This window comes from Penicillium samsonianum, assembly GCF_028829775.1.
Source record: "Penicillium samsonianum strain IBT 33392 chromosome Unknown utg000008l_segment0_segment0, whole genome shotgun sequence".
Lineage (NCBI taxonomy): Eukaryota > Fungi > Ascomycota > Eurotiomycetes > Eurotiales > Aspergillaceae > Penicillium > Penicillium samsonianum.
In genome coordinates this window covers 148,414-163,157 of record NW_026643266.1, presented here as the reverse complement: position 1 = coordinate 163,157, position 14,744 = coordinate 148,414, and the positions used below count along the sequence as shown (strand labels likewise).

The 14,744-nt window shown below is 47.6% G+C and overlaps 3 protein-coding genes across 3 annotated transcripts; 2 read left to right on the top strand and 1 right to left on the bottom strand.

Moving 5' to 3' along the window:
* Positions 1-5,400: 5,400 nt before the first annotated feature.
* N7471_013020 (uncharacterized protein) lies at positions 5,401-6,195 on the top strand (the record flags this gene model as incomplete). Its single annotated transcript, XM_057285739.1, has 1 exon — positions 5,401-6,195. One exon carries the CDS (start codon positions 5,401-5,403, stop codon positions 6,193-6,195), a length of 795 nt encoding a protein of 264 aa, XP_057129732.1.
* Positions 6,196-11,037: 4,842 nt separating this feature from the next.
* On the bottom strand, positions 11,038-12,479 carry N7471_013019 (uncharacterized protein; the record flags this gene model as incomplete). Its single annotated transcript, XM_057285738.1, has 5 exons — positions 11,038-11,426; positions 11,516-11,580; positions 11,640-12,049; positions 12,151-12,258; positions 12,327-12,479. The coding sequence occupies 5 exons, from the start codon at positions 12,477-12,479 to the stop codon at positions 11,038-11,040; spliced, it is 1,125 nt and encodes a 374-aa protein (XP_057129731.1).
* A 1,088-nt stretch (positions 12,480-13,567) lies between these two features.
* On the top strand, positions 13,568-14,613 carry N7471_013018 (class I SAM-dependent methyltransferase; the record flags this gene model as incomplete). The annotated part of the gene is made up of 4 exons (XM_057285737.1): positions 13,568-13,623; positions 13,692-13,802; positions 13,862-14,112; positions 14,180-14,613. 4 exons carry the CDS (start codon positions 13,568-13,570, stop codon positions 14,611-14,613), a joined length of 852 nt encoding a protein of 283 aa, XP_057129730.1.
* Positions 14,614-14,744: the final 131 nt, after the last annotated feature.

Here is a 14,744-nt window from a genome sequence, read left to right as displayed (position 1 = left end):
AGTCATACAGCCGCTCCTCGTCCGCAGCAGCACACTTCCGGCACTTCTCTTCTGGCTGTGTTGGTGGGGAATCAAAATCGGACACAGCGTCTGTTTCCATCTCTTTCCTCGCGATGATCTCTTCGTACCTGCTCTGTAGCAATTGGGTGGCGAGATGCATAGTGGCCCACTCCTTGGGCAAAATGGTGTCGGAGATCAAGATGTGGTCGGATAGCGTTTGTAGGTATTGAATTGTATCGTTGACCATTTTCCTACTGATTTTTATATTGCTTGGGAGTCTCTTTCGACGCACCAGTTGTGAGCGGCCCGGTATTTGAGAGGTGGAGTATGAATGTCGGCGTCGCTTTCGTGGGAGGGTTGAGGGTTCGGCTGCTCTCTTTTTCGCGTTCAGAGGGGGCAGGCCTTGGCTTTCAGCCTTTATGACGCCTGAAGGCAACGTAGAGGCCCTTGAGCTAGCAAGATAGGTACCAACAGAAGTAACTGCCTCTGTAGCTACAGAGTCAGTGGGCTGGTAAACAGGCGGTTGTAAACCCTGGCTTGTGTGGCCGCGATTCCCGTGGGTGAATAGGCCAACGACCCGACGGAACTTTTCAGCCGATTCATTGCCTTCATGTGATAGATTTGTTAGCCGATGGATTCCTCGAGAAGGGGATCTAAAATAACGATACCTGTTTGGCATGTACGCCCATTGTGACCTTCTGTTTCTGGGGTATTGGACCTCTTTGAACCCTGTGACAGGTTGTGATTCATGATTAATTGGCTTCGCTAGTGATGGTGTTGTACTGGCAAGTTATTGGAGCAAAAGAAGGATACGAGAGCATCGACGGTGAGGACAATCATGACCTTTTAAATGCTTGGGGCTGAAACGGTCATGCCCACCATATCCACAATCGAGATTTTGCGGGTTACCATTACCAGCACCGGCTCCTAGGAGGACTATGGATGTCAATATGTGGCCACAATTGTGGTACGTACACCAACGATCGAATGAATGATTTTTTAATCCAGTTGTCGTATCCACATGGTGCTCGAGCCACCAATTGATTTGAAGTATATTCCCAGGAGCAACATTGCTGCCAGGTTATATTTGACCATGAATAGGAACGTGTGGAAGGGAGTTCCATTTCTCACGCCTTGGGGGTTGTTAGGGCGATGATTCAGCCGCGCCGCGCAGCCACGATAAAGATCCGACTGGCCGAGAGTCTGTTTTGTGCTTCCAGGAGCCCTGGAGCTTTTAGGTTCTTTGATCATAATCCGCTGGTATGTGCCGATATGATAGTATCTTTTGAGTGTTCTCATTCCAGCACCTTTGACGATGTACGGGTGGTGAATGGTGTGAGAACGTTGAATCAACGTTGACATCAACGTTGAACATAAAACACCATTGAACACCAGCAGCATGTTTGTTTTCCGCCCATAGAAGATATCCATCTGAGCCATGTTGGTTTCCTTGCCAATAGTGGGACTTTGTTAAATTTCCCACTCGAACTCGCTTCCTAATCGGCCGCGTTGGTTCACCTAACAGGGACGGTTTTGTCATGGCTTAGAGACGCATCCTACACTGGCTATTAAACACAAGCTCAACAAAAGAGATAGAAAAGAGGTGACTACATCTTTCTGGGGACTGTTGGGTAGATTTTCAATCAAAAGCAAACCGTAGTTTCCTCGAGTACAGCGGAGTGATGTATCGCAAACAGACCAAGGCAAACTACGTCGGTATCAGAAATCTTCCATCGGTGCTCGTCCAATCTTGAGAAGTGTTATGCGCAATCACGACACATATTAATGAGGATAATAATATAGTAGCAGGAATGTAAATCCTGGGAACAAACGGGTGATTTCCGGGGATCCGTACTGAGAGATCAGACACTTCTGTAGAGGCCATCGGCCTTGAGCATAGGAATAGTGCTTCAATTTGAAACATACTTATCCAGTAAAAGCCTCCGTGGAATGCCACTAAGACACCAGGTACTTAAATGGTATATGGCGCGGCTCAGTATCAGCTGGGTCATTCTTTGTAGAGGCAGCATTTGCGTGAAGATCACCTAGCACATATAACCTTTACAGTACCCGGAGATAATGACCTGCTTCATCTTTCTGCCTTCCACTCTTTACTTTGCTCAACTGTTCCCTTGAGCGACACTGGCCTCATCTTTTCACACTCGATAAATCTGTTATTGCGGACACAAAATGTCTCCGAGGACTGCCGCCGCCATGATACGAATACGTCTTGTCATTATTTACCTTATCATCACTTGGCTGGCCCTTGCTAGTCTCAGTTCGGCCAATGTACACTTTGCGGTCGTCCTGCGAGACCGTGCAAAATCCGACCTCGTCAACCCGAGCGACTCTATTTTGGACATCACATTCCAAAAGCTCATGGACAACGTCGTCGATAGCATGGTGATTGTGGCCCTGGTCTCAGCCCTGTTTTCCATCTACGGGTTAATCCTTGTGATCCACCCGAAGTGGCTACAAGAGAACTGCGCCGCTCAGTTTTACTACGGTTGCATTCAAATCATCGTGAGCATGATAGTGCTCTCCTTAGGGGGTTGGATTGCCAGCTGCGTCCACGGCTTTCAGACATCCTTCGAGTTTTTTGACAGGGGCCACATTTGATATTACAAGATTACGTATTATGGATCCGTTGGCCAGGCCGCTTTCGGATCTTTACTCCTCATCGTGTCTTTTGTGTGTTTTGTCGTACGTGACTTACATGGTCACTAGCAGAGACCGCGCACCGAGCCTACAACACATACACAGTGGCGGTTCTAACTGCCTACTATACTCGGGTTTTGAAGAAGGAGTCAGCAGGTATTACAAATAAGAACAATCGCAGAATTCTATGATGAATTTCGAAGAATGAGGGAGGTGGAGTCCATAAACATTAGAGAGGTGCGACGGATAGGGTCATGCAAAGGAATGGACTTTACTGCAGAGTTACGGAGATGATTTAGATATTGAATTTCCTGATTGGAATCAAAGCATGTTCATCGCTTGATCGGACTAGCCGGTCGATATTGGCCGATATTGGAGCGGTGTTCTGAGTGGCTTGATATAAAAGACAAGTGATGGTTGACGATCTTCTGTGTAAATATCCATTAACCTTGGTGTTCGTAAAGACTTCAAAAACTGACCCTGGGACATGTCAGTAGTCCAGGAATCACATAGCCAGAGGAAATCGTACGTAATTTATAGAACTATCCATCTTTACTTTTGGGAATTTAGTCACGTTCCTATTAACAGCTCTATCAGTGATAGGAACTCACATCCTAGGAGTTATCTTGCTCCCGGATACTTTAGTACGGTTTCTGGGGGCATACAAGCGGCTTCTAGGAGCCACGTAGGCCCCGGGAAGCCCAGAATAGCTTCTGGGGTCTTGTACCTCCGCCTCGGGGAACCAAAGTCATATCCCTGTTGATAGCTTATTAATTCCTGGAGCCTTGAGTCCGGTTCCTAAAACCATAGGCTAGGCATCTGGGAATAATAAAGTGACTCAGATTTGTGCGTAGGTCTGGAGAAGGTGTTTTGTGAGTTAGTACCCTACGCTGGGAGGCAGAATATTGATTCTAGGATTTAGAAATATGGCCCTGGGAGTGCAAAAGCTCCCAGATCCAGGCAATGCGTTCCCCAAACCAATTTTGTGTTCATTCAGGAACGTAGAGTGAAGATCCCAGGAGTAGATTAGTTTCCTGGGATAAGGAAGTAGCTCCAGGAGCTAAAGAGTAGTTCCCAGGGGATACACAGCTCCTATAAATGCTTTTGAGGTTTCCAGGATCAAGCTCTATCAGCCCTGGAAATGATGGCTGGGCCCTGGGAGCTACCTTGCTCCCAGGGGCTTCAGTGTGGTTTCTGGGGGCAAAGAAGCCGCTTCCAGGAGCCAAGTAGCCCCCAGGAAGCCCAAAATAGCTTCTGGGGTCTTGTACCTCCACCTCGAGGAACCAAAGTCATGTTCCTGTTGACAGTCTTATCAACTCCTGGAACCTCAGGTGCGGTTCCTGGGGCTATAGCTTGCCTTTCCAGGAGTCGTTGAATGACTCATATTTGTGCGCAGGTCTGGTAAGGGTATCTTGTGAGGGCTTTCCGCAACCCCAGAAGGCATAATATTGACTCTCGGATGCCTTATTAGGGTCCTAGAAGCGAAACAGCTTCCAGATCTAGCCAATCTGTTCCCAGAGCAAAGTCATATTCTGCCAGGATCGTAGAGTGTGGATCCCAGGGGTGGACCTCAGTTTCCTAGAAACAAAATGGCCCTAGGAGCTAAAGAGGAGGTCCCAGAAGATGAAAAGCTCCTAGAGTTGCTTTTGATGTTTCTGAGGATAGTATTTTCATTCCCAGATTCAGTTTCACAGTATCTGTTCGCAAAATCGGTAATAAGGGCTCTTCATTTCCACGTAGATTCGCAGTCATTCCTCTCCCACCCCCAAATCTCTCCCTCCCCTTCCCTCTCTTCAGCAAAATTGCTACTGCAGATATTGAAAGGCGCAGCAATATTCAGATTCCGTGCACATCGAAAAATCCATGTGTGGTTGGTTTCAAACCTCCGAGTGCTTCATCGTGTTAAAGCCGGGGCTCGCAATTTTTATGGCTCATGGACTTGGAGGTACTATAACAGTCTGAGGAACCTTGCCCTAAGCTAAAAGAAGGTCCCTCTCAATCGATTCCACTCACAAGCCCCATCCCAAGGTAGCTGTCAGATGTATTCAATACCCTCATATCAAATGGTCTCTGGGACTTGCGTGAGATACTATGGTAATGGTACCCTTTCATATATTGTCAAGGGCTTTAGCACTCCTTGTACCCGCCTTTTTAGTTTGGCAAAGCATACCTGTGAATTCTTGTGCTAAGCTAACTGTCCCAAATTCTGTCAAGCATTCTCGGTATGTCTCTTGTTCTTTAGACCTCAGAATACCATGCTGATTAGGTAAACCATATGATGTAGATCATAACTCAAGCTCAGACATGAAGGTACTTGGGCTTCTTTGCTTGATTGTTCCCTATGATATTTCTCAAATCTAGGCTATTGGCAATTGAACGGAACTTGCAATGTTGAATCCTACGACGTCTTACACACTAGGTGCCCAGTGGCGCCACCCATGGCCTGGCCTAGCCTAGTCTGATAGCTCTTTTTCTCCTTTGCTCAAGCGCCTTACAATAATCTTGGCAGCTGACTCCAACTGACGAGTGCATAGATTTGGACCCACAGTACATGGAATTTATTTAGATTTCGTTCCTAGGAGCATAGTCTATCTATATGGAATCATCCGATAGCTATGACTAATACCTGTGTTACCTTTAGTTATTTAAGCCGCCAACCCAGTTTTTGCAGTCTACATAACCCATTCATCCTTTTCGACTTGGTAAAAATTATCAGTTTGGAAACCTTGTTCAACCACCTCAATGGCACAAACACGCCAACAGGCCCGCCAAAAGGCATCTTCTCGCAATCAAAAAAATGTCACACTCAATTCTCACATAAAGAAGCCGTCTCAAAGATTCAAAGGCCCAAAAGGCACGATTTCCAAGTCTACCGTTCCCGCGAAGCCAAAAATCGAGTTTCTCCCAGCCTTGTTGTTGAGCTTGTGCTACCCAGATGAAGATACAACTCTTATACGACTTGAAGACTACGTTCTTGATGAAGAAGAAGCGGAAGAAAGCACTGAACAGATTTATAATCTGATCAAATCGGTTCGCAAGCTCGAAGTGCCAGATCATACCACCCGCCAGAACGCTCTAGAGGATGAGATGGATGCCGAACGCGCAAAGGAACCTACAGAGACAGAAGGGGAACATGAAAAGCGGATGGGTCGTGTGAGCCATTGGGTTAGATCCTTGCCTATTCGTGAAGCAAAATGGATATGGAGAGCTCGGGTGGTGATTGAGGCAATGGGTCTCTTTCTTGGATTGTCTGATACCCAATATTCTGAACTTAAATCGGGAGCGCTACGTCGATTCCACCCGAAGGCATTCTACATGTATTCATGGATTTGTCTTACAGGGGGGAGAGGGGTTAGGACTTGGGGGGGACGTGGAGGTCCAATACCTCCACCACCTTTATTATCAAAAGGTCTTTCTATCCAGGAGCAAACAAAGTGGTTCTACACTGCGGCTCTTGCCCTTCAGGAAGTCGTTTTGAACAAATGGAGCAAAGGACAAAAATTGAGAGAGGTGCTTCTGATCAATGTTCCGAGATAAGTCGGGTGTCCAGATGTCTAGAGATCATATTTCTTCTCAATCTAATTTCGAATCATCGAATGAACTATTTTCCGCCATTCTTGACATTCCTGATTTTATTGAATAGCTGATCCCTCACTCCTCTCTTACGTTATCCAAGGGCCCTGCCAGATCAACTCTGAAAGGGTGATTCCAGTCATCAAGTACGCTAATCAGCCTCTGCCAGGATAATTTCAAGGCCTGTTCAAAAGAGCGCAGCCGGGATAGCTATTTGTCGTGGCGAAGCTGAAGACCGTCCCTATTCTTTCTCAGGTGCGTACCAGCCTCCTTCAAGACAAGGTTGCCCTGCTGTAGCTTCTGACCATCCATGTGCTTGGACACGCATGGCTCCCATAGTCGTCAACAGAGTCCAGCAAGTGAGCTGCGGGAAAGGCAAACTTGGCATCGTCGCGCTCGAGGTCTGCTAGCGCCTTTAGAATAGGTTGAAATGGCTCGGTCGCCAGGGTGTGTCTTGTTTCTGCTTCCTGCTGCAAAGGAGAGGGCTGCAATGGTCAGCAAAAGCGTTTGAAGCCGAATCGTTCCACTTACCAATGGGACATGGTCGGAACTTTCCTGTGATTTGTCTTTCTCGCTAAGGGTTGGCAATTCACTGGGCGGCTGATCTCCTCCAATTTCATGATCTTTCGAGCTGATTTGTGCATCCATCTTGTCCGCAGGAGAAAGTCACGGCTCTGGACAATACCATTTCCATCGATCCTTGGTGTCTCTTATAGAATATGCAGACGCCGGTGGTTATGGATCACCACATTGGTCAATCAACGGAGTCAGTTTTTGAATGGATTTTATTTTTAATTTCGGTTGGCAGTCAATTTGATAGAAGGAATAGTGATCAGCGAGTCGGTCGGGGAGACTGATCAAGCCTCACGATGTTGAGGGCCAGATATGAATGCTCATTGAGGAGATATATTTCAGACACTTCCACTTTCGTTGAAAGTCTCAGAAACTCGATAAACAGAACATTGTAGGATTCACAGCCATCAAAAACAAATCTTGAGAAAACAAAACAAAATATATAAACCCAATGTATCTTGATGGTCAAAGTTCAAAAATTGAGTCAACGTGTGGCCAAGCTTCAACGGGTCGCTTTCTGCAATCTAGACGGACAGACTCACATCTCAGACAAACAACACTAAAGCGAGGCCGGGAAAAAAATTCCACGATTTCTAGGGATAAAATTGAAGGCGCTTTTCGGTGAATCAACGTTGAGTCGCTCACAGATGAGGTATCAGAACAAGAAATATGAGCCTGTCATTGCGGATTGAATAGCACCCAGTGCCTCAATTTTAGAGAGCCGTGAAGGGTTCAACAGTCAGCCAACGTTTCTTGACCGACTCAGCATCACTTTTTTCACTACGACTCTTACTCGCCTGTCTCGCTGAGTATCTAGAGGCACCAAAAATTTCGCTGCAAATAATTGCGGTAAAAAGAAGAAATGGGTTTCAACAGGCCTAAATTAAGAGTTGTCCCTCAACGCGTTCTACCAAGCAGAGCACTTGCGCAACAGAAGGAGCCGAAAAGCCTATAAATACGTCCTCTACCCCCGGCAATTTGCTCTACAATTTATTCACTTGACTCTGCAAAATCGAGCAGGTTTGTGTCTGAGCCACTTGATAAGTTCTTCCCCATTGATCCAGTACTGAAATTCCCACTGTACTGACATTTATAGAATACATCGTGGATTAGCAAGCCAGACAGTGCCTGTGAGAGATACAGGTATGATTCTCAGCAGCTTAACTGTGCCAACCAGCCAGCCGATCAAAGAGACGAGACTTAGGCTGACTGGTCAAAGTGTTTATGCGCAGATGCCTCCGCCACAGCAGTCGACTAGCTGATCTACTGTACAGCCACTGTGTGTGCTCCCAAGAGATAGGCGAATATCCGCGTCGCAGGTATGTAAACTTAGCCTGACCTGTCTGGAAATTTACTGATCCTGAAGACAATGCGATTCCAATCGAACCGATATTCGACGTAATGCACGAGCGCAAGGACCGCAACTCTTTGCCGTCTCTTCGTCCCTAGTCTTGGCCACCAGAACATGTGAGTCATGGATTATGTCGCGAATCTACAAGCTAATGAATGACAGTGAACATTGACATCGAACCAGAGGGACCCGAGGATACAGCACCCCCGTTAGTGTTCTGCACAAGCCATGGCCTACACACCATTTCTGGCCCCGTCGCTCCAAACTACGCAGCATACCGTAGGTGAGGTATATGAATCAAACGAGCGGCCAAATAAAGGTGCGAATATCCGATTGCGTGCTTCGCTGCATAGAAGCTTGAGAGGTCCATTCTTCCTGATAATGTGAGTGATTTATCGCCCCCGCTGCTGCGCTATATCAGTTATTTGTGCAGATTTTTGTGCTCCAAAACACGGACCCCATTACTGATTCCATGCCATTGTACATAGGAGCAGCCCATCGCCACTGAAATACTGTTGGGAATCCTATCGCCGGATCGGAGATAAGACCAAGGCGTCACTACGACGCGTGCTCCATCGCGTCTTCCCCCTCGACCTCACCGCCTTCACTCTGAACGGCGGAGTGTGAACCTCTTGCTGTCCGCGTCGCGAGGTCCTATCGCTTTACGACTGTACAATTTATTTCCACAGGTGAATTCGTCACGCGACTTTGGCTCTAAAAAGGTGCCCGGTGTACCCAGCGCGGGTTATTCGAAGCGACAGCCGGAGAGTGCGACGAACTGGAAACAATATCATGTCAACATCGCATGAATGGTGACTGCATTGATGAAGACAATTGTAAGTGATCTCGTCGGTAAGATATGACCACGAAGCTAATTGATCGTCTCGTCTCAAGCGAACATTCTGCGAACTTTATGAACAGGTAAGTCATAACAACTCGTCCAAGTGGTCAAGCCTTGCTGACTCGGATCGTACAACAGGAGGTCCCCTCATATTCCCGTCACTCGAGTCAAATGCGAAGCGAGCAAGTGTCTTGTCTGCTCGAGCTCCCCTATACTGATGCGATCGCATGCTGTCTATCGCTTCCTCATGACTACTGGCGCCATCGATGATGAGTCAATGTAAGGTTCAGATCGTCTACATTGGCCCTTCTCTCTCAGTCGGCTCTGTGCATCAGGTCATGTGTTAATATGTCTACCCGATACAAACCCCAAACTCCAATGGGCTTATACCACCGTGTGTATCTCGGTATTCGAACACCCTGAAAGGATAGCCTCCTTGTGGATTGGATTCCTGGCGTCTAATAGGTGATCCTCATTGGCCTCAATTGGCATCTGGCGTCTTTTCAAGCCTGGAACCCTGAAAGACACCGAGGAATGGTGGTGGTTTTGTCTTGCTTCATGGCAGGTAAGCCATACCTCCGCAGACGGCCGGATTGTTAGTCCAGGTCCGCGTGCAAGGAGAAGGTGAGGCAATAATCCCCCTTATTTCGAGCCTAGTAAGTTAAGATGGCCATCTCAGCTACGAATCGAGAGGACTAGACCGTCGTATCCCGAGGCACAGCCTAACCAATGAGAGAGATCACGACCCAAGAACTGCCGCCTGGTACAGTCCCACTTGATCCCACTCCGCGTTGCTCAGCTGTTCGACGTATTTGAGCGAGCGGAAACGAACCAACCGGACATACACGAAACTGCATCAGGAGGGGCTGTCAAAATTGCTGTGAAGTGTCCTGTTGGATAGATGGTTGGTAGATTTGATTCCTAAGCACGCATGTTTATATCCAAGCCCAAACAATATTGCAAAGCCACATTCACCTTGGATGTCACTGCAGCTGCAGGTTAGTCAAGGTGACCGCGTGTATCCTTTCTCCATTGACACCGTCTTCTAATCTCGCGCAAGCAGCTCTTGCGAGGAAATCGCCGGATTTTCTACGCCCTTTACGTCGACTGTTATTTGAGCAGCAACTATATACTTGTCAAACTCGCCGCGTTCTGGACGACATCTGGCATATCACAGTTCGAATAGAATCACTGTGAAGGTGGGTTTGATATCTGTAACAATACCACCAAGAGCCGTCCGGCTGAGACACCTCTTGCACTATCTCCTGCATCCTACGCTGAAAATTCTACCCTTAATCAGCGCTCATGTCATGTTTGATTTCAGAAGGCAGGCCGGGGCGCATGCCTACTGCAACTACAAGCGAAAGTTGGTCCTAAAAGATGATGGTGAAGATGCCTTTACCAGGTCTGGTTTCAGATGGCGCTTGCTAGACCCCGATTGGGATTCAACCGGGTTCTCTCAGCGGCAGAGTATAATCAGATTGATCGCATGAACCCGGGTACTACGCCCCACAAAAAGCAATGACCGTCGCTTTGATCGCAGTAGTGGACATTGATCTACGGGAGATTGGCTGGAATTATAATTCGTATTACTGACGGGGATTACTCACAAGGTTGTGAAACGGTTCACATCTAGAAGGAGCCGATCAGAGCTTTGTTTGGCGGTTCACAACCGCGGCCCCAGGGAAAGCTGACCCGAACAGCCTGCCTTCCCCCAGTCTAGCCAATTTCTTTTTACCCTCCCCGGATAGAGGAAGAGCCGGAAATGGATGTACGGTCCTGATTCATGGAAGGATTCGTGGGTGGCTTGGCTGCAGCTTATTCTGCGATGTGGCCGTTTTAGAGCCATCCACATGCTTGTGTCTTAAATTTGGATGATTTACATCAGAAAGGAAGGAGTTGGTAGGAATAAACTGCAGGGAAGTACGAGTACATATATGAGGGGACCGGTCAAAGTTGATCAAATGTCTTTGTTCAATAAGGTACGTTCAATTTTATCCCGTTGACGCCTTCAATGAATACAAGTAACCCCAATGCTCTATTACTGCGACTCGTTTTCTGACATGAAGAAAGTCTTCTGCACGTTCACTCCAGAGAAGAACGTCCCCTGCCCCTGATTGGGATTCAAATCCTCCTGGCTGCTCGTGCGACTTCCTCGATTCGAGGCGTGAATGGTGGTGATAACTGCCTGAGAATCCTCCGGATATACGTCCGGTCGCCAGTACTGGGGTACCGAGGAATCGGATCGAACAGCGTTCACACTAGAAAGTGGTATGCTACCTCCAGTTCGCTTGCTCTTGCTCCGCGAGTGGCCTGCGGAGCTGGAGTCACGAAACCAGCGGAAGAGTGGGCGGAGGGTGACGAGACTGCCCGCGGCGATACCCAAGGAGGCTTCGACATTGGACCAGATGGAGATTTGGGTGGTCGCATCTGTCGGGATTGAATATCGTTATTATGGTCTTTCGTTGGTTCGGTTGACCGGAAAACAGCTCCAAGCCCCAGTGGAGATGAAAACTCACATAGAAAATCGGGATCCTTATAGTCGTGCAAGAAGGGAAGGCGAACGATGACGGCTGCGCTGGCACTAAATCAATCTAGTCAGTATCGTGCATCGAGTGTCCCGTCTGAAGAGTATGAACATACACGCAACCCATGCCCAAAATACCAGCCAGGGCGGCCTTGGTCCGCGAATTCATCTGCAAATTCCACACGAGGAATAACGGCAAAAGCCCCAGAGTCAAGTCACAGCATGTTGCGACAATACTATAGACCCAGGCCATAGCGATAATGCTGTCGAGGCTCATGCAAGAGCCGAGGACAGGAGTGTGCGGGGGGTAATACACTCGAACTCGCTGCCAGAAATAGGAAACTGGGTGGCATTGCAGGGTCAGCATGAAGAAGAAGATCAAGCCGACGATCGATGTCACGCTGATAATGACCCAGAGGATAAGGGCGTGTACTTTGGCGACGGTAAGGCGCAGAAGTGCGACGGCGATGGAGATCTTTGCGATTGCGCAGACCCAGACATAGCTAGTTTGGCCGAGCCACCACCACTAAGAAACGGTTAGCCACGATTTATGACCCCAATCGCTCGACTACACCAGAGGAATCGGAGGCCGAGGCACGAAATACGGATCGAGCCAGGAAGACGTACAAACATGGCGGTTTCCATCGTGCCCGTTTGAATAAGATGCTCGGTCTTTTGTCCCATTCCATAAAAGGCGCCGGTGATTCCAGCCAGGGCGAATAGGATGTTCAGAAACTATGATATTGTTAGCCACGACATGCACATATGCGCATAGAGAAAAGCCAAATAACTGCAATTTGTACCATTGCAAACACCATCAACGCGTCATCCCATCCAAATGCCTTGACAAGGCGAAGTCGAACGAAACATCGCAGGCAGACCGCAATGAAAGAGAACCCCAAGAATATCGTCGTGATGACAAAGATCGCCTGACTGCGTCCTTCCAAAGGCAACATAGTGATTAGATCGATGAGATGTTGCCTGTCACTTGCAATTCATCATCCACTCCAGACTTGGCAGACCCCGACAAAGAATAGAGATGATCAGAATCGGACATTGGACAATCGAGTAAGAGGTGGAGGAAAGGGAATAAAAAAGGGACAAGCGAAGGGACTGTCACGAGCTAAGCTTGATCATTGTCTTCAGTTGCTTCCGGGTGGCAATGGGTCATAAGCCGGGAGTCTGACTCTGGTCTTGTCTAGACGAAAACAACCACTGAGGCTCTCAGGTAATATGCGCTGTGGGTTGGGACTCGAATGGAGTTTTCCGAGGACATTGACCTTGTTCCTCGGCTTCTGGGGCTCTGTCGATCCGATGCTGGATGGACTTGGGAAGGGGACTTGGGGGCGTATAATCGAATTTTGAGTTCGCATATGATTATGTAAAGCGATGCAGATCTTGGAATTTAAGTTTCACTATTGAACAATAGTGCACATGTTCCAGTGGACGTGGTGGAGGAGAAAGTTCAACATCTGCAAATTCGATCAGCGCGATTCGTTCAACCACATGAAACATTGTTCCACCTAGGGTGGCCGGATCCTAGTAGACGCCAGTAATCGTGCCAAGCGCCCTGTTCAAGGTTACCATACGTTACGATAAGCGGGGTCAGCTGATCTGTGTTCTCGGCATGCAGATCTGCCTGCATGTTTGTGTTGGCATGATGTACACTTATCTTCTCCGCATCTTTCAGCTACGCCAGGTCACATCCTGCTCCACCGCTTATTTTCACTATTTTTCACATCTTATTATGTATCCTTAACATCATTTGTCGTGCTTTGACCCCTGTTAACTGTATTGGTCAAAACCACGGCTTGCGACTGGTTCCAAAGGGAAGATCAGATAGATGGAGATGCACTGTGTCGAAGGCAGTCAGACTTCAATTGGTCCCGTGCCGATGTCCTGAAGGCAGGATAAATTTTCTTCCTCTCCCTTAACCTGGTGCGGCAATTCAAATGTTGAGTTTCTCTACATTTCCTCTTGAAGATCTCTCCTTCGTCATCTATCATTCATCCTGTCATTAAACAGACAAAGCCAGCAAAATCCAATGACCGATTTTCAAGACAAATATGTTTTCGGTAGAAACAAAAAGGAATCAGAGCGGTAGGCGTCCACAGACAAATCGAAAATAGGGCAAAATGTCTGATGAAAAGTGTAACTGATCCTTCTAGGCTTGATGCGCAGCACAATGTCCTATCAAAAGTGACCGAAAAACTCCTGATCCATCCATCGATTCCTACAGAAGGCGTGCTTTCTGTTGCAGATGTGGGAACTGGAACCGGGTGAGTCTGCTGTCGAATTATAACAAGCCCAGAAGACTGATATATGCAAACTTGACAAGTATCTGGCTGAAGGATGTTTCGAAAGTCTTGGAGAAAACCAACACCAACAGCTACTATCATGGGTTTGACATCTCGGCGGATCAATTTCCTGAAAATCCAGGGAATTTCAAGTTCTCTGTTCAGGATATAACATTACCATTTCCCAAGGAACATTGGAACAGATATGACGTGGTCCATGTGAGACTACTTGTTGCTGCTCTCGAAGAAACCGACTATAGGACTGCAATCTCCAATCTTTCCGCCATCTTGAGTATGTGTCTCCCAATACGTTCACGTTCATCGGGCCAACACTAACCACTTTGATTCTACTTATGAAGAGCCTGGTGGTTTTCTTCAATGGGAGGAAATCGACGAGGAAGCCTACATATCAGCCGACAACCCCGTGATTCAGGAGATCCGACGGTGTTTCGATTTTTCGTTGAAAGCCGAGGGTAAATGTTTCGCAGCATCGGCCAAGGTGTACGAGGAGTGCAAAAAAGCCGGCTTGATCGACGTTGTGAGGCTTCATTATCTCTCAAGTGCGAATAGTGATCTCCGTCTTGAAACGGAGAAAAGGCTCGCTTCGATAATAGAGACGTTGTATGCAAGTCTTTTGTTGCGATCTGGTCAGGTTGCCGACGAAGAGGCGGCATCAAAACGGGCTGGACAGTTGATTGAGCAGCACTGGAGTTTGTGTGCGGAGGGAAAGTCCCCGCCTTTGAAAGTCATGAGAGTTGTTGCCCGGAAGCCACTGGACGGTCTTGACCTATAAACACGGGATTCTGCTTATTGGAGACAGAAAGTGATAACCAGTATAGGCGACTTGCTAAACGCAATTCTATGTGATCCATTAAACGAAATGAAACATAATGAAGACCAAATGTATTGCGCGTTGAGTCTCTG